The sequence below is a fragment of the Aspergillus heteromorphus genome, assembly GCF_003184545.1.
Source record: "Aspergillus heteromorphus CBS 117.55 chromosome Unknown BO70scaffold_7, whole genome shotgun sequence".
Classification (NCBI taxonomy): domain Eukaryota; kingdom Fungi; phylum Ascomycota; class Eurotiomycetes; order Eurotiales; family Aspergillaceae; genus Aspergillus; species Aspergillus heteromorphus.
In genome coordinates, this window is record NW_020290412.1 from 717495 (window position 1) to 735807 (window position 18313).

Here is an 18313-nt window from a genome sequence, read left to right on the forward strand (position 1 = left end):
ATAAGGACTTTTGGCAGGCATCAACAATAATGGGGGTGGTTATGAACCATTCAATCCAAGCATCCTCTACTGGGTATCTAGATACCCCCTGTACGGAGTACCCCGTAGCTGGTAGATAATAATTGCAGCCTACAGCATACATGGTCTCAACAGTTGAACCGTCAAGTCAGTCAGGTCAACTGGAGGACCACCCCCCGCCCTTGTTTGGGCACAGTCCGCCATCCTACCCCGTCTTTTCTCGTTTGCTCACTTGCTGCAGCAGGCCAATGGGTACGATTCCCTTGCGGAGGCGAGTCTGGCTGCCCCTGCATCAGAGACTGCATACGAGCATTTCTGTCTACGGGATCACATGGTCTGGTCTGACGTTTGATGGGTCTGACGCCCGACTGCTTTGTGGTACGGTGGGGGAGTAACTGGGGACTGGGCAGTGGCAGTGGACAGTTGGCAGTTGGCAGTCTTTTTGGGGGTTGGGGGATAAACAAGGCTGAAACTGACAACACGACTCTCCCTGACTCTCTCACCCTCCCTCCTTCTCTATTCTTCCTCTTCCTCGTAGTTCATTCCCTCTGCAGCATCGGGCCAACATTGGCAGTTCGGGCAAGTGACGATGCCCGGAGCAAAACCGTCCTGGGCAGTAAGACACCGAGGGTCGCTGGCTGTCTCGCCCCTCCTTCCTCCCCCTCACGGCCCATTATTCGCTCGGGGGTCGGACGCATGGCTTTGAGGATCAGGGAACCATCGCAGTCCTCATGCGGGGATGGACGTCGCTACTCGCTAGCCCTCCACGTTAGTCGTCTGCGGCTGCGTATTCCCCCCCCCATCGGGCAGGGTGCGAGAAGTTTGGAAAGAAAAAGCAAGAAAAAAAAGAGCAACGATGGTGGGCACTCTACCCAAGTGCACACTACCCTGCTCTGTACTCAACAGAAAGGAAGAGAAATCGTGAAAGGAAAAAGCACATTAATATCCCCAGCCCAGGCGATCCCCTGTCTGATCCGGAACAACCGACCGATTCCTCCCTAGGGCTTGCTGAGCGTCTTCCCATGTTGCCCAATTGCCACACGCCTGAAGAGGAACTCGCATCACCGGTCGATCGCTCAATTCTCCTCCGCGCTGCGTTGTGCAGGTCTACATTCCCACGCTGATCCGCTCGGGGTATTGGGAGAAGGATCTCTCGGGCCCAGAGCCTGGACGGAGAGTATCTTGGGGGGAGGGACAACTCTTAATTTTTTTTTTTAAAAAAAAAAGAACCCTTAGCAGGCCGCGCACACCACCTGCTTATCCCAGATGAGGAGGACGAACCTTCTGAGGCGGCCAATGATCAGCACGATGGCTGGATCTGGTCCCCCCGACCTACAGTAGGACAGCAAAAGAGGGTTGGACCGTGTCTGGGGTGGTAATCATCATCATCATCGTAATGGGAAGATGATGATGGAGTGGGTAGACTGAAATGGGCCCCAACCTTAGCTGCCTGCATGGCGGCGCTGCATGAGATACTAAATGCTGCCCCCAACCTGGCCGCATTGCAACCCTAGTAGAGTGTCCGGGGAAAGGCGCCATGCACTCCGTAGAAAGTAGAAAGCCCAAGTACCTGGATCGTGAAAAGTAGAATGAGGTAGCAGCAGGCTGGGCGATGGTGCATCGATCGCCTGGCAGGACATGATGCTGCTGTTGTTGCTGTTGTTGTTGTTGCGGTTGCGGTTGCCTTCTTTCCCTCTCCAACTGGCAGTCTGGGGTTTAAATGGCACATGGCTCAGGAGTCCCAGCAAAAGAAAAAAAAAAAAAAAAGAAAAGAAAAGAGACGAAAGAAAATCACCTTCAGTCCGATTGATCGTACGATCGGGGTTCTCTCTGTCCATACCCAAAAGATACCAGCCATAATACTATCTACTTCCCAGGCAGACCAGACAGACAGAAACCCCCCCCCCCCCCCCCCACGTGACAGGGGCCTTGTCGGAAGTGAACAGCCTCGCATCTCGATCTTCAGCCTACTAATTATCTCTATATTTTTTTTCTTCTATTGGTGACCCTTCCCCCCATCCCATCCCTCAATCTATCGTCTCTCTCCTCCGGCCATGTTCTCCGGCTCGTCCTCCATCTTCCCGCACTGGCGGCGCAAAGCGGCCGAGCGCTCCAGCAACAGCTCCTACGAAGTGCCCTTCTTCCTCAACGCCGCTTACTATCCCAACTGGAGGATCTACCGGAAACAGCCCCCGTCCGCCCTTCGATTGGGCTTCATCTCCCATATCTTCTATGCGTTTGCCTGGTACTAGTCCGCATTATGCCGATGGCCCCGACAGATGTTAACCAGCCTGATAGGGTTAAGGAAGATGGCACCGTCTACGTACGTCCCCCTTCTCCCCTCTAATATCTACCTGGCTTCTACATCCCCCGCTGACCCGGAACCTAACCCGACCCAGCTCAGTGACGAATGGGCCGACACCCAGATGCCCGTGGACGGCACCAACGGATGCCTGCGGGCCTTTGCGCAGCTGAAACCGCAGTACTCGAAGATGAAACTGATCCTATCCGTCGGCGGCGGCGGCAAAGGCAGCGAGAACTTCGCCGTGGTAGCCCACAGTCAATCCCGCATCGAAACGTTTGCCCGGAGCGCCAGAGCCCTGGTGGACCAGTTCGGTCTGGACGGCATCGACGGTACGCTTCCCCCTTCCCCCTCCTCCCTTGTCCTTATCAGCATCAACTATGACACCTGTCAAAGCGTCCCGGGCCCGGTAGATAGCCAGCCAACCCACTCACTAACCTATCCCCTCAATGGTGGCCTAAACAGTGGACTGGGAACACCCGTCGGACCCACAACAGGGCTCGGACTATATCCGTCTGCTGGCACGACTGCGCGAAGCGCTCCCATCACCGCGATACGTGCTGGCCACCTGCCTACCAGCGGGCTTCTGGGCGCTGCGCAACATCGACCTCTCCAAAGCGCAACTCTACCTCGACCTGATCAACCTCATGGCGTACGATTTCTCCGGACCCTGGGAACCCGAGACGGGACACCAGGCCCAGCTGTTCAGCAAACACGCCTCCGCAGTATCATGCCAGACGGCCGTCACGTACGTGCTCGGGCAGGGCGTCGACCCGAAAAAGCTCCTCCTGGGGATCCCCGCGTACGGTCGCTCGTTTCTGGGCAGCAGCGGGGTCGGACAGCGGTATGTGGGCTGTGGCGGCGACGATGGCGTCTTCGATTATAGCGAGCTGCCGCGTCCGGGGGCCAAGGAACATCACGATAGCGGTCTTGGGGCGGCGTATTGCGTCGGCGGGGACGGCGGGTTCGTCACCTACGATACCCCCCAGACGGTGCAGCAGAAGGCGAAGTTTGTCACCAAAATGAAACTCGGCGGCTTGTTCTATTGGCATATCGGTGGGGATGCGCGCGGTCCTAGAAGTCTCATCGAGACCGGGTATAACACTTTGCATGATATGTAAGATTCGTCTGTCAATTTTTTCTTTTCTTTTCTTTTTCGTTTTTTTTTCAGTCCAAGGGACCATACCATGATGGGGAGATGAAAGCAAGAAGACCAGAAAGAAGGATGAGAGAAAGGGGGAGGGAAAGGGGGGGGGGGGGGGAAATAGAAAATGGAAAATGGAAGATGAGGGAAAAGAAGAAGAGAGAGAGAGAGAAGAGAGCGGCGGCTCGCGTCAGGCTTATTTAAGTAGTAGTAGTTAGTAGTAGACAACCAACCAACCAAGACAACAAAGCCAAAAAAAAAAAAAAAAAAAAGATCCGTTTGCTTTTTTTTTTTTATATATATATTGCATGAACACGCGCATTTTGCTATGATGTGCTTGCTTTGAATGGAGGGAGGGGATGATAAGGTCCTTGCTTCTTATAGGAAGCAGCGGGGTCTGACTAGTACTATAGTTACTAGTAGTTGGTTCTGTTTGCTTTAAGTTACTAGTAAGTAACTTAACTACTTTTATGCCTTTCCGCCGTGGCCGCCGTGGCCGCCGTGGCCGCCGTGCATACGGACTACTACTATAGTAACTATGATGTTAGCGCCATAGCAAGCAAACAATTGAACATCCATAGTATAGTACTAAGTACTAGATAACTGTAACAGTGATTCTGCCGATCGACAATCCAGTACGGAGTAGATGGGATTGATACATACATACATACATATATATGGTCGACTTGAGGCAAGGTAAAAAAAAGGTATGGTAAGGTAAGGTAAGTAGCCCCATTTGCACTTAGTAGTAGTAGTAGTAGTAGTAGTAGTAGTAGTAGTAGTAGTAGTAGTAGTAGATAAAATGGACCATGAAGTACCACTCAAGTGCCCCTAACAGACAAGAATTACACAACAATGTAGATTATAAGTCTCGCATGGCAACACAACGCCAACATTAATGATAATATTATTCAGTCAGTCAGTCAGTCAGTCCGTCCATCCGTCCAGCCCGATTGGGTTTCAAAATTGGAATTAGAACCCAAGAGAAAAAAAAAAAAAAAAAAAAAAAAAAAAAAGACAATCGCATGCAACCAATATTAACGTATACATATGAACAGTAAATAAAAGAAAAGAAAAGAAAAGAAAAGAAAAGAAAAGAAAAGAAAAGAAAAGAAAAACACCGCGCGTGTCAATACCCTTCCCCCCATTCATCCACACATCTACATCCATATCAAGGGATTTTCACCCTGCCTCTCTGCCCCGCATCTCATCATCGTTATCATCCTCATGAATCAAACCGGTTCTTGGTTTGGTTTGATTTTGATTACAGAGAGCTACTACCCAACGCCTGCGTCACGTTCAGCTGCGTCGTCAGCGTCAGCGACCCCAACGCCTCGGCAATATACGGGAGCTCCTGGCCATCGTAAACGCTGGAGTTGCCGGTGATGTCGACGGGAATGACGTAGTTGGGGTAGCCGCCGAGCAGACCTACGACGGTGAGCTCACTGATGGCGGCGGTCATGGCGACAGTGTTGTTGCCGGGTCGGATGACAAGATCGTCGATGTAGGCATATCCGATGGCGGTGTTGTTGACGGAGAGGTTGAGGGTGAGGTTGCCCTGGAGAGAAGGTTGTTAGTGGCGCTGAAGGGAAGAGAGAGATGGGGTCAGGGGGGAAGGGTTTGTACCACGGCGATACTGATCACGGACGGGTTGGGAAGGTACACGGTTCCTTTGCCGTTGACACCGCTCGAAGTACTTGTGTCAATGCTCAGGTCGATCAGGTCGAAGCCGCTGAGCTTGTTGAGGCCTGGATGGTGGGAATGTGAGCAGGATGGCGCTTTTGATTTTTTGATTTTCGGAGGAGAGCTTACCCTTCATCGTGGTGGTCTTGTTATACGTGACACCCTCTGTGGGCAAACCACCCTCTTTCATGTTGGGCTTGCCGTAGACGTTCATCTCGAACTCCTCGCTCAGGATGACCGCCTTGCAAAACTCTGCAAAGGCCGTCTGATCGGTGACATTCACACGCTGGTCGATGGGCACGTTCACGTCGTTGTGGCTGCGGAATTGGGGGACTTGGACCTGACTGAAGGCCGCCCCGCCGGCCAGGCTGATGGCAGCGGCGAAGGAGTAGAAGGTTGGGTGGAAGGAGCTGTTGGTTCCAATGACATTGGTCTGGTTCAAGATGAACGAGGTCGGCGATGGGTCACTGATGACCATCTTGGAGACGCTCAGGGTCGATTTGTTGACCAGGTTTTGCGCAATCTTGGGGTATGCGACATAGACTCTGTGGTGTCGGCACCATGTTAGTCAAGGGCCTGGCTTTGTTCGCACCACCCCTGGGCCAACTGGGGAGGGGACGTACACAGGAAGGACGATCACGAGGATGACCACGATCAAGATGATGAGATGCACCCACCACCATCGTTTGAAATGGGCCACGACGCGAGATCCGAAGCTGGGTCGCCCGGAGGCCGTGCCCATGTGGGAGATTTCGGTCACTTCAGGTTTGCTGTCACTGGCCATCTTGGGCGACGGATATCGTGCTGCTGTCCGGGACTGCCGAGTCAGAGGATGCGGGTCTAGAGGACCGAGCCGAGGAATGTGGGCTTGAATAGGATTGGACTTTGAAAGGGGCCCCCCCAAATGTCGTGCAGGTGGTGGATGCGGACGAACTGGCAAGAGGTCAGCATCAGGCTCGGTGGCACGAGGGGGGGGGGTATATAGCCGGCCACCATGATGTGACAGCGACGTACATCCTACGCAGCAGGACTCCGGAGTCGTCAGGTAATGATCAAGTGATGGGCAAGGACAGGCAAGGACAGGCAAGGACAAACAAAGAATAGAGTTGAAGAATGACCACGGAACCCGCGAGGTCGAATCAAGGGAGGCAAGGGAGGAGGACCCAGGAGAAAAGGAAACAATCGGATCTCCCCCGTCCCCATCCTTCTATCTATATGTCCCGAGGGCTGGAGCATCACATGTGTACACCGCGGGTCACCGTCCTAGTGCGAAACTATGCCCAGGCCATGCAGAAGGGCATGCCGCTATCAGTTAGTAGGATGTAACGAAAGGGGGGGGGGGGGGGGGCGAGCCAACAAGGGTCACCGAGACAAGGACCCAGAATGCAGCCAGACGATCCAGATAATTGGGAGAGTGGAGGGGGGGACCCGAACCTCTGGCACTCTACAACGACGGCGGTATGAGATCGATTCGAATATGGGGAAGCCGCTGCTGTCCTGCCCTACCCTGCCCTACCCTGCCCTACCCCGGAGGCGTCCCAGGGACGCCAGTCACAATGCGCAACAGAGTGTCGGCGATTGTTGCGGTGGAACCGAGGCTGACAGCGAGTCGTCGCATCATCCACGAGAGGGGAAGTACTACTAGTATTCTACTTGGGAAGGAGACAGGTCTGCAGTCTGCAACAGGCAGACGGACTCATGCAGGTCGGGGCAAGCGATGGAAGGAAGGGAATGCAACCCCCTCCCCAATTTCCCCCGGGCGATCAGGGCAGCTTGGGTGGGACAAAAATGCCGGCGCCATGCGGTCCCGACGCACCATTTACAAAGTAATCTAGTCCAGTGAATCATGAACTTCACAAGAGCGCTACTGATTTAGGCCAAACCTCCGGGGGCGTGCCCCGACGGCAACCAATGGCCGCCTCGTGCAGGACGAGGGTTGCTTGGGGAATTCCGGGGTTTAATATCGGTTACCAATCAAGTACCAACCGGACTGGTCGCGGAGGAGTCGATGCTTTTGCGGTTTGCAGCAGTTGGTAACCAAGTCTGGAGGAAGCCAGGCAGTACTTACTTAGGTTCCGGCTGGGCGGAGGCGGTCTCACCCCCGCCTGAACCCAGCTGGACCTGGATAGACCGCTGCTCATCCACTGGTCGTCCAGGAGATCCGGTGGCGAGGGGGAGGGGAACCGCCCAATGATTGATACATTCCGGCCCTTGCGAATCACCCAAAAAGAGGCGTGCCCTCAAAATAATCAATCCGAATGGGGGCCGTGGGTTCTCCCGCCATCGATCATTGCCCGAAATCCTAAATCCTAACCCTAGTTGGGAACAGCGCGCCCAGGGCCGCACGCCATGGCGCCGAACGGGCCAATCTATCCACCAGCAATGGAAACACAAAGTCCACGAACCAATCCATCGACGATGGAAGGAAGAACATCAGATTATGTAGGATTCTCGTGAGGATCATCGGGGACGATCTCGGTCAACAAACACGTGCACACACGCACACCCCACCCGGCTATGAACAGGGGGAAAGAAAAGAACGGTACTACAGAGGCTCAAGGAAAGAGAGAAGGTACTAGCGACGGAAAGAGGACGGAGTCCTGGACGGGGGGGGAGGGAGACGAAAAGAATGAAAAAAAAAGGAAAGGAAAATGGCAAATGGAAGAAAGAAAATGGAAAAAAGAAAACAAAGGTGAGCTAGAGGACTTCCAGGAAGTATAGAATCCTAGAAGGGGATCGAATCGAACATCACACAGTGATTAGATAGTAGAAAATGATGGGTATCCAAGAAACGAATATCGATGCCCGCAAATTGGATCGCGGGAGCCGGATGAGAACCATCGGCCCCGGTCCAAAATGTGGAGCAGCTAGCAAGGCCCGCTCAACAAAACAAAACTGGATGCTAGTCGGAAAGGGGAAAGAAAGAAAAGGAACGAAATAAAAGGTGGCTCCGACCCGAGCCTGAACAAATGAGAAAGAAGGGGTAAGGGGGTCTCAACAGGCACAAAAGGGATAGTGCAGGTTGAGGTTGACCAGATGAGAGACACCGGGTGATCGCAATAGGAAAAAGAAACAAAAGTCTCAGGAATTAGGTCAAATCGCAAAGGGCCCGATCACAGAAGCCCAGGAGGACAAGCTTTTTGCTGCTCGCTGATGCAGTCGCCGAGCGTTCGGATGCAAAGAAACACTGCAGGGTCGCAGGGTGGCGGTGGTACAACCTTCCTTCCATTTCATGCTTCGGCGGCAACGGACTTTTTGCGGTGGAAAAGACTGCGCGTCCGCGATTTGCTGCGCTGCTTGGCCTTCTCGGGCGTGCTGCCAGCCTGACGGCCGCGACCGCGACCGCGCGACCGGCTGGCGGCTTCATCCTCCGCCATGTACTTGTCCTTGTATATCCTGGTAGAGAAGTGTCAGCCCGGCCTCAGCCACCCACCACAAATGCCACGGTCGGGAACCTACCAGCTGTTTCCCACCATATTGATCCCCTTCGCCTCCGCCTGGCGGTAGAATCTCGCCGCCTTTTTCAGGTCCTTCTTGCAGCCGATGCCTTCTGCGTAACAGAAGCCGGCCTCGGCCAATGCATCACCATCTCCCCATTGGCCGGCGATCTCGAAACAACGCAGGGCCAGCGACTTATCCTGTTCAATGCCCCATCCGTTCAGATGGCTCACGCCAAGCTCGTAGATGCTCAGCGCAAACTGGGCCCGATACGCCTTTTGTAGCTCTCTGGCGCGAGTGGGAATAGTTGGGTTAGAGTCATCCATGAGCTCGATGCCAACGGAATCCACGGCCTTGCGCAGCCACTGTACGCCCTCCCGTTGATTCGGCCGCATACCCCACCCATGCCGGCAGGCCAATGCATATAGCAGCATCCCGGTTGGGTGGTTCTGCTTGGCTGCAATGCGCAGATGGTACGTCGATTCGTTCAGAGATCCTCTCTCGTGACATTCGATGCCCCTTGTGACATGCTCATCCGCCGTAATTGCAGCGGAACTCGTGTTTGTCCGGCCGGTTTGCGGGCGGACCGTAGATTCCGAGCCCGCGGAAGATGTGGCATCGGTATGGTCACTCTTCGAGACCTCTACATCCCGCTGTTCCATGGAAGCCTCCTCGCTAGATGTAGGGTCGGCGGGCATAGGGTCGGCAGGGGCAGGCTCTGTGGATTCCTGAGCTGTATGGGTTGGTTCGGCAGGGACCGGTTGAGATGGTGTCGCGTCAGGCGACGGGGGAGTTTGCTGAGGCAGAGGCGGCTCTGGTGTCAACAATCGACGAGCTGAAGACGGCGATTCGTACATCGAGCGCGTCTTCGAGATAATGGACGCTTGGCAAGAGGGCACTGGGGACGGGGTCCTTGCCGGTTGAGGGGGGCCCGCTGTACTGTGCCGCGGTGGGCTCTCAAACAACGGCTCCTGCCACTCGAAGTGAGGGGTCTGAAGGCCTGAAAAGACCACAGAGTCTCTCGATACCGCACGCCCGCGAGGCAGGGAGTACTTGGCGTAGGTGTACGAAGACACGGCAGATGACGGGTCTTCATTAGGGTTGAAGGGCATATCCGATGGCGATGGCACAACGATTGGCCTAGGTTTGTGTCCACGGTTGATCGCGGTCTGTAGGTTGGCGGCTGCCGACTCTGACGAGCCCATTGGACCGGGTGCTGAAACACTCGTGCTGGACCGGCTCAACGGGCGCGAGAAATTGTATGGTCGCGGGAGGTGACCTCCGGTGTTCGACGTCTCCGAGCTCATGGATGGCGACCGGGGATGTGAGCGGATGACGGAAGATGACATGGGGGAGTATGGCAGTGACACCGCACTGCTAACGGACATTTTCCGCGGCTTCGAGAACGTCGATCCCGCATTCGAGCTGCTGTAGTCGTCGTCAGAGCTCTCAGGCTGCATCGTTCGGGAACTGCTGGATGGCCTAGATAGCGGAGAGGCTGGCGGGGCCAGGCCTCGCGGAATGTTTAGACGAGAGGCTGAATCGGTCGACGAGGTCCGGGAGGGTCCAACCAGGGTGACGCCCACGGGAGGAGCCACGCCAGCTGGCGCAACGCTGGTAGGAGAGACCGCGTAGAAACGAGGGGTGCAGTCAGCCGCGCTGTCGGGTGCGCCGTATGAGGACATAACGTCTTCCGGCGAGTCTGCGCGCGGCAGGTCGAAAGCGTTGGGCTCTTTCTTGGGGGTAAGGTCCTCGTCCTCCTCCGGATAATCGCCCATGTCGTTTGTCAGGTGAGATACCCCGCTTAGACGGGGGTGTTCAGACTGCGGACGGAACTTGGGTTCCTCCACCTCGGGGTTCATCTTCTGCGTCGGTTGTCTCGTCAACTCTTTACGGCCACCTCTTCCCCCTTGAGAAGACTCGCTCGAAGATGGAGATCGAAAATATCCGGGTCGGGGTTGCGATAAGGAACGGGCCACACTGGAGGGGGGGAGCCTGCTCATACGACGGTTCCTTCTCGCCGACTCCTCCAACTGACGGGCCAGGAGCCGACCTTGAGCGGCAAAGGCATCGAGCGGAGACAGCGCGGGAGGAATTTCACCATCGTAGTGCTCAATGCGCGGCGATGGAGCGCCGCTGCGAAGGACGTCGTGGGAGGGGGATCGGCTTTCACCAAACTTGGGCCGGGAGGCCATGGTTGTTTTTATAATGGACAATTCGCTGCGGTCACAGAGGTCCTTCCACCCAGGGTTCAATCAACTCGGTCAGTCAATTCATTAAACCGATATCGGTGGGTGACACTTTCGAACGTTCAACCGATTTGCATGAAGAATGTGGGATAGAGGCTAGGGTGGGTGGGGAGTTGGCGGTGGCGCTTGACGTTCGGAATGCTGGTGAGCCGTTATACGTGCAGGGCTAGTGGCCTTCGGGGCAGCGAAGAGCTGACACGGGCACAAGGAGGGGGCGGAGGACACAAAGGAATGACAGCCCCAGAGCGAAGAGATCGAGGATGGAGGGAGAGGGGCAGGCGAGCAACTCCAGACAGCAAGCAGATAATCGGTCAAGTCAGGCTTTGGAACATGAGGAGGGGGGGGAGATAGGCGGCCAATTAGTGGTGGTATGATGCGCCCCGTGTCTGTAGGATGCTATGTTGGGACTGAATCAACAATGGGTGGATGGTTGATGGCCGTCACACAAGGAGACGCATCGCGGAAGAGAGGAGAGAAGAGGAGAGGGGGATGGAGAGAAGACAAGAAGGACGAGCAACGACGAGGAGGGCGAGGAGGAGGGCGACAACTACTGTACTAGGTACTGGACTAGTGAGGACGAGGCCGAAAGGGAAAGGAAAAAGGAAAGGGACGACGGACAGGGACAGGAACAAGTTAGATTCACTCACCATGATCGGTTTGTTACGCTGACCGTCATGACGATCCCCAAACAAGGACCGTCGCTCTGGGCGGTCTCCACGCGGAGGGGAAGAACGGTAACGCCATTACCGCCGGCCGCCATGCGACGCTGCCCCTCCCCTTGGGGCCCCAATCAGCGCGGTGCTGGGCGAACAGCCGGCCCCATTCCCCCCCATTTCTCCCCCATTTCAGGGGCAGCCATGGGCCTCGTTACGTCGGTTACATACCCATACGTCGCTGACAGGCCCGCGGGTCTTGGCAACCGCACCACTTGAGGGGGCAGATCTTTACCCATTACCCGGCCGGTTACCGTAAGGTACCGAGCAGGTCGGTCAGGGGTCGCCGGGTCTCCTGCAGCAGCATTATTGATTGTTATTTGTCCCTCCCTTTTATTGATTGATTGATGGCAGCAGCCTGTTCAGGGCTTCCGGGCTTCCTTCAGGCACGGGGGGAAACCCCTCCGGTCGCTCAATGGCATGGCCAGCTTCTAGAAGGGGATGGGAATCTCGGCCATCGTGATTCGTGAGGCCTAGATGCCAGATGGTATCGCCCAAGTTTGGTTCAACCTGAATCGTTGGTGGAGTCCGAACCACACTCGGCTCTTTGCTATTTATATTCGCCTCCCCTGCAAATTTTCGTATCCCACTGGCAGTCGGGCACGCCCCTCTCCCCTCCCCTCCGGTCCTGATTCGAAGATGGTATCCCATAGGTTCTTGCCCTCCCCCTCCTTAGGAGTTAAGTAGTTACTGCAATATGATAGTTGCCTGTCCAGTGTCCACTATCTAGACAGCAGGTCCGTGTGGTGGAAGAAGGAGGTGGCTCGGGTTTATCTTCCACCCATGTCGACTACTATTTTGAACATGAACATACCTACGGGGTACAGTAGTACATGCAGACGGTGTGGGCAACACTTTAAGTCAAAAGAGAAAAGAAAAGAAAAACAAAGGGTTGTTGGACGGCGTAACCACCAAGATGCCGATTAGTTAGGCTGTCTCATGTAAGTAGAAGTAGTAGTCATGTTGGTTGGCTTACGCCGTACGAGCGAATCCAGGACCTCAAAGGCTCAACATCCAACCTGACTACTCGGTACGTTTGCTTGGCATGGGAGCCTGAATAATAAAAGGAGTGTGAGCTATGAACAATAATGAACCTATCCCTCGTCATCGCCCATGATGAGGGCCGATTTTCTCTTTTGTTTAGTTAGTGTTTTGGCTCTGATACCCCCCTCCCCCGGCCCCAGTGCATCCTTTGGTCGGCTGGTCCGACACCAGGCACAAACGTCGCGGGACTCCAGAATCCAGACAGCCTAAAGACAGCCTAAAACAACCCTCCGACCGCTGTGATTGGCGCATCAATCAAGACACTGCAGCATCGGGAAATTCTGCCGCCGAACTTGTGAAGAATGATCGAGTTGACTTAGTAGATAGTTAGTGTTCGATGTTTTACATCCTCGCTGATTGCCTGAGGTGTGCAACCGCACCACCTCGCCTGCCTGTGCTTTCGGGCACCAACCGACAAACCATGGTTGCGCAGGAGTCGGTGCAACGTACGCCGTACCACCTCATTAGCAAATGATATTGGTAGTCATCAGTACGTATGTACTATGTACCATGTACGGAGTACTTAGTATGGAATATCTGCTGAGCAGCTCAGCAGATATTCCTGCGATCAGCCCTGTCTCAGACTGTGAACAGACCTGAGACCAGAAGCCAGAAGCAAAGTGACACCAGAAATTAATCTTAATTAAAAGCGAAATCTCTTCAACGGTCCAACCTCACAGACCACCGTCACCATCGCGAGCTAAGTGAGTTCCGGAGGAGCAGCGGAGTCGCCCATACTTCGGCTCGCCCAATCAAGACGCTCTCCGTGCCCTTCTAGAGTCGCTATCTCGGCCACGCTCCGCAGAAGCTTAGTCTTAGCACCTTGAGCCTAATCAAGTTGAAGATGATCGGTCAATATTAAGGAGAGCATTTACCAAGGGAGGAGCGCGGGCAGAGGAAGAGATAGACAGCCCGTGTGATTTTATTAAACTCTGGTCGTGCGTCCCCTCGCGCCTGTTCATCTCCAGCCCGAACACCAACAACTGAACCCGTCAGTCATGATCTAGATATTACTATAGATATCTCCTACATCCATACACGCAGCCAGCCCTAACCCCAACCCAGCTACTAGCACCACCAGTACCTACCTACCTACCTGACCAAGTGAAGGGATTTCCGGACCGACCGACCGACCGACCTTCATCAAAATGAACAAGGGCAAATCCCTCTCGCTCTACCACCTCCTCCACGTCGACCCGTCCCTGGACCGCGACCACGTCTATGAGACCTCGTGGCTGCTTCCTCCCCTCGCGTACGCCATCCTCCGCGGCGCCATCTCCCTCTACATATTCACCTCCATCTTCTTCATCTGGGGCTGGTACGGCACCCATGGCGACCGCGACGAGATCGGCCAGAGCTTCAGCTACTTCACGTGGCTCACCTACTGGGGCATCGGGTTCTACATGCTCTTTGCCTCCATCCACACGGCCTGCTACGCGTTGAAGGGCCGATCCGTTCTCTTCGACCGCTGGCCCAGAGCCCTGCGCGCCCTGCATGGCCTCTTCTACACAACCATCACCACCTACCCATTCCTCGTCACCATCGTTTACTGGGGTATCCTCTTCTCCGGACCCTGGTTCACCGTGACCATGAGCGCATGGCAGAATGTAAACAACCCCCCCCCCTTCCCCCCCTTACAGACTCCCTCCCCTCCTCCTCCATCATGCATATGCATATCATATGCATAAGTACTATGCATACCAAGCACGTACACATCCATCCCCCACCTCACAAATCACAACCCCTCCCTCACTAACAACACCACCCTCCCCCCCGAATCCAGATCTCCCAACACGGCCTCAACTCCCTCTACGCGCTCCTCGAAATCACACTCGCAACCACAAACCCGCACCCTCTTCTCAGCCTCGCCGTCCTGATCTTCCTGCTACTTCTCTACGTCGCCCTCGCCTACCTGACCTACCACACCGAGGGTTTCTACACCTACTCCTTCCTAGACGTCGGCCCGCACGGCGAACACAGCGCCAAGGTCACGGGCTATTGTTTCGCCATCCTCGCCATCATCCTCGTCTTCTTCGTGTTCTCCTGGTGCTTGATCTGGTTGCGTCGCAGACTGACACGTGGGATGGTGAAGCGGTCGGCGTATGATCCTGATCGGTCGGCGGCAGACGTGGAGGTGGTGGAGGTGGAGGTTGCTCGGTCTTAGGCGTTCTGATGGGTTGGTTGGTTGGTTGTTGGCTTGGTTGTTGGCTTGGGTTTGTTTTGTTTTGTTTTCTTGGTCGTAAGGCTTGATTGCTGAGGTTGTTGTTATGTGATATGTATGATATGGGATTGATTGATACCTTGAGGGAAGTTAAGGGTGGGATGGGATGGATGGAATGGGTCGGATGGAGGGTTTATTTATCGCGCCGTGTGTGGTGATTAATTTAATATGTGGGGTTTAATTAGCAATTATCTGGAGGATGGTGGATGCATGATATGATACAGAACAGGTTGCCTATTAGTATAGTATGGTTCAGTCTGGAATGATATGCTTCGTTAAGATACAGGGGTTAATGAGAGAAGAGAGCTTTCCAATGTGCATTGCACTTTAGGATTAAGAGAAGAGAAGAGAAGAGAGGATATATTATCGCAACCGTTATAGTCCAACTGTTCATGTTCAACATTACATCTTCTCCCAGCTCGTCTCACTACTCCCCCCGCTAGGGCTGTCCCCAGAAGAGAACGGCTGCTGCCCAGTCCGCAGCCCGAGCATCCACCCCACCAGACCAGCAGGAGCCCACTCGCCGATCAGGCTGTAGGACCGTGCTCCTCGTCCGACATAGATGGTCGATTTCTTGGCCACCTTCCTTCCGAAAATGTCTTTCGACGGAGTTTCCAGTGCGTCCTGAAGCGCGTATTGGAGCGTTCGCACCGACGAGCCACGGACTGTGCCGGGGCCTGCGGATGCAACGGGTCGCTGCTCGATGCTGTTCAGGTACTGCGAGGCATAAAGGGATCGCTGTTGAACGCTCCAGGCAAGGACTTCCGTGCCGGTGATGTGGCTCTGAGCGTTGCGGTACTGCGGGCCCAGGTCGATGTTGCCGAGTTTCAGTTCCACGACATCGATGTTGTTGTGCTGGAGAAGCCGGAGTTCTCGGCGGAGGGAGGTTGCGAACCCTGAGAGCGCGCGTGTGGTCGTGACTTCGGGGCTGGTGAAGGGAGCGGAGAGCGACGAGGAGATGGATGGGTAGGCAAGGACGATGGTGCTGTTGGTGTTGCGGACGGTGAGGAGAGGGAGGAAGAGTTGGGTTGTGAGGATAGGTGAGAGGAGGCGGGTGTTGACCGTGTCGATCCAGGAGGAAGGGGGGATGGTGGCCACTGGGCCGGATGCGTAGTTGGGCGAAGGCACGAGGATAAGGCCGCTTAGCTGGCAGGTATGTGGTGGTATTCCTGGCATGGGCGACTGCGCTTTTGTGATGAGGGAGTGGATTTCAGCCAGGGATGGGTGGATATCGGATGGAGACGGAGGTGCCTATGCGGGTTGAGATGGTTGGTTAGTGTGCAAGTTTGACTCCATGCGCGGATGCTTGGTTTCGTACAACGGAGAGATCCAGCCAAAGAGCTTTGATATCCACGCGATTCTCCGACTGAACGAGATGTTCTTCTTCCGCAGATGTAACCGTCACGTAGACTATGTATCCTCGGCGTTCCAAATCGGCGGCGATCGCTCTGGTCATGGGCTCATGTGGGGACCCGGCAACAACTGTCGTAGCAATTAGATCGCGAACAGACGGATGGAGGCTGGCGAGGATGCATACCCACGATTTCCTTTCGGGCCCCATTTCCCGCTCTCCTCGCTCTCCGTCGCTTCCCGTTCAATTTCTTATTCCCGTAGTACAGCACGCAGCTGGTGCCGACAAAGGCAAGAATCGCGGCGCTCCATGCTCTATGATGCAAAACCCACTCGTGCACGCGATCAACGAAGGAATGCGACAGGGGCGGACTAGGTCGATATCTAGGTACAGGCCGGACAGTTGCAGGGAGCCATGACTGGCCGGAGAGGGTATCTCGGATTGCGTTGGCGGCGTGGTCCACCTGTCGGTCGATCGACTCGGCGACTTGGAGCGAGTATTTTCTTACGTCATGCGGTATCGAGGCCAGCTGGGGGGAAGAACAGGGAGGTGTCAGTGCGGGCGGGGGTGGGTATGCAGTAGACATGATACATCAACTCACGTAGTCGAAGAAGAACTGGTCGTCGCTGGTCATGGTGAATGGGCCTGCTCTCAGCTCTCAGGTGCCTGAAAGTCCGAGATGGGAAGATGGTTGAGGAAGGCGAAAGTCTGCGGCAATGAAGATTATGATCTTTATCGGCGGGCGGGTCACATGAGCGATCCCGTCCCATTGGAGAGGACCGATCTATACCCAAAGATCATGTTGCATGTGTTTCCTGTATTTATTTTGTCACCGGAATACTACCATGGATGTGTGGGCTCGAGGACATCGGCCAGCAAGAAACAGGGGCAGAATATCTGTCCTGAGTATGTATGTATATATATATATCTATATCTATATTCACCAGTTGGGGCCACTAACAGCCGTACGGAGTAACAGTCACTACTCCAATAAGTGCTTCGGCGCCCCCTCAAACAACCCGATCGCCTCTTCCAGGCGCTTCTCATACTCCGCCATTTCCTCATTCTCCTGCTCATCCTCACCCACCCCATCCTCCGAGAAAGCGTCTTCCTCTTCGTCATCAATCTCGCTCTGCAGTCCCAACTCCACCCCATCCTGCCCTGCACCCCGAACCGTATTCACCGACATGAAGTCCCGATAGAGTCCCATGGATGTGGGAAGCTGCACCCCTTCCAGTCCAGTCTTACCCATCTTAATGAACTGAGCATCCAGCAAGCGAAACTGGGCAGCCCACACGTGCCGCTCAGGCACTTCCATCGCCAACTCCCACGATGTCTCATGGCCCAGACTCACGGATCCGCCCACCGGCACGCCGGACAACGCCCCCAGGACCGACGATGAGATTCCCGCCGAGGCATCCTTGGAGTGACCCCGCGAGACAACTGTGCGGGTGCCTTCGAGCATATATAGGCCAGTGAGGAGCCAGATTTTGGGGCGGCGGGCGAATTTGAAGTTCAGCACATAGGCACTACGGGCGGCAGAGAGCCAGAGTTTGAGCTTCTGTTGAGCGAGTGGGTTGTTGAGAACGGATGCAGTGAGGAATGATTCGGGGCTACGCGTCACTTGTGAGCAGTGTGAATATTGAACATAGAGGGGCGGGTGCATACTCTTTGAGGACTATTCGAGTCCCCTTCTCGGCAGTGACGATGCGCTCGAGGTCTTTGTTCCAGGCGAGATTGAGATCGATAATATCGGCGGCGCTGAGACCTATGGATGGGGATAGACGAGAGGAGCCGTGGAAGGTGACGTTTGTAAGGTTGCTGGTGAAGGCATGTTCTTGCAAGGCCTCGTCGCTACCTCAATAGTCAGACTGGTGGGCTGTATACACCAGATGTATGTAAGGGGGGGGTAGAAAACCTGAGCATTTCATGTGTATAATGTCGCGCGATGAGCGGTTGCCAATATTTCTCCAAGACCAAGGATCCGAGTGTTAGGGCCTCGGGTTTCTCGCCCACTCCGTAGAGGTAGAAGGAAGAGTCGTCGCTGGCCGCCATACTGAATGGATTTAATGCAGATTAGCGTCGGCTGTATAAGTGGGTGTACTATCATGCAATAGTTGAATTTGAGTTTCAACTTCAACCTGCTACTG

General features: G+C 54.8%; 7 protein-coding genes across 7 annotated transcripts; 3 read left to right on the top strand and 4 right to left on the bottom strand.

Moving 5' to 3' along the window:
* The first annotated feature begins 117 nt into the window (after positions 1-117).
* BO70DRAFT_360558 (uncharacterized protein) lies at positions 118-1265 on the top strand. The gene has a single exon (XM_025542809.1). It carries the CDS (start codon positions 370-372, stop codon positions 1018-1020), a length of 651 nt encoding a protein of 216 aa, XP_025401080.1. The 5' UTR covers positions 118-369; the 3' UTR covers positions 1021-1265.
* An 807-nt stretch (positions 1266-2072) lies between these two features.
* Positions 2073-4120, top strand: BO70DRAFT_386136 (glycoside hydrolase family 18 protein; the record flags this gene model as incomplete). Its single annotated transcript, XM_025545798.1, has 5 exons — positions 2073-2263; positions 2317-2341; positions 2418-2652; positions 2786-3400; positions 4077-4120. 5 exons carry the CDS (start codon positions 2073-2075, stop codon positions 4118-4120), a joined length of 1110 nt encoding a protein of 369 aa, XP_025401081.1.
* A 364-nt stretch (positions 4121-4484) lies between these two features.
* On the bottom strand, positions 4485-6418 carry BO70DRAFT_360560 (DUF3712 domain-containing protein). The gene is made up of 5 exons (XM_025542810.1): positions 6162-6418; positions 5771-6080; positions 5277-5692; positions 5091-5212; positions 4485-5022 (listed from the first exon to the last, which is right to left on the bottom strand). The coding sequence occupies exons 2-5, from the start codon at positions 5929-5931 to the stop codon at positions 4729-4731; spliced, it is 993 nt and encodes a 330-aa protein (XP_025401082.1). The 5' UTR covers positions 5932-6080; positions 6162-6418; the 3' UTR covers positions 4485-4728.
* Positions 6419-8122: 1704 nt separating this feature from the next.
* On the bottom strand, positions 8123-10876 carry BO70DRAFT_211707 (cell cycle inhibitor Nif1). Its single transcript, XM_025538656.1, has 2 exons — positions 8607-10876; positions 8123-8543 (listed from the first exon to the last, which is right to left on the bottom strand). The coding sequence occupies exons 1-2, from the start codon at positions 10778-10780 to the stop codon at positions 8378-8380; spliced, it is 2340 nt and encodes a 779-aa protein (XP_025401083.1). The 5' UTR covers positions 10781-10876; the 3' UTR covers positions 8123-8377.
* Positions 10877-13739: 2863 nt separating this feature from the next.
* BO70DRAFT_427848 (uncharacterized protein) lies at positions 13740-14932 on the top strand (the record flags this gene model as incomplete). Its single annotated transcript, XM_025547914.1, has 2 exons — positions 13740-14198; positions 14375-14932. 2 exons carry the CDS (start codon positions 13740-13742, stop codon positions 14753-14755), a joined length of 840 nt encoding a protein of 279 aa, XP_025401084.1. The 3' UTR covers positions 14756-14932.
* A 97-nt stretch (positions 14933-15029) lies between these two features.
* Positions 15030-16842, bottom strand: BO70DRAFT_360563 (DUF1776 domain-containing protein). The gene is made up of 4 exons (XM_025542811.1): positions 16765-16842; positions 16350-16692; positions 16131-16294; positions 15030-16063 (listed from the first exon to the last, which is right to left on the bottom strand). The coding sequence occupies exons 1-4, from the start codon at positions 16795-16797 to the stop codon at positions 15215-15217; spliced, it is 1389 nt and encodes a 462-aa protein (XP_025401085.1). The 5' UTR covers positions 16798-16842; the 3' UTR covers positions 15030-15214.
* A 262-nt stretch (positions 16843-17104) lies between these two features.
* On the bottom strand, positions 17105-18304 carry BO70DRAFT_427850 (uncharacterized protein). The gene is made up of 3 exons (XM_025547915.1): positions 18082-18304; positions 17832-18017; positions 17105-17776 (listed from the first exon to the last, which is right to left on the bottom strand). The coding sequence occupies exons 1-3, from the start codon at positions 18216-18218 to the stop codon at positions 17146-17148; spliced, it is 954 nt and encodes a 317-aa protein (XP_025401086.1). The 5' UTR covers positions 18219-18304; the 3' UTR covers positions 17105-17145.
* Positions 18305-18313: the final 9 nt, after the last annotated feature.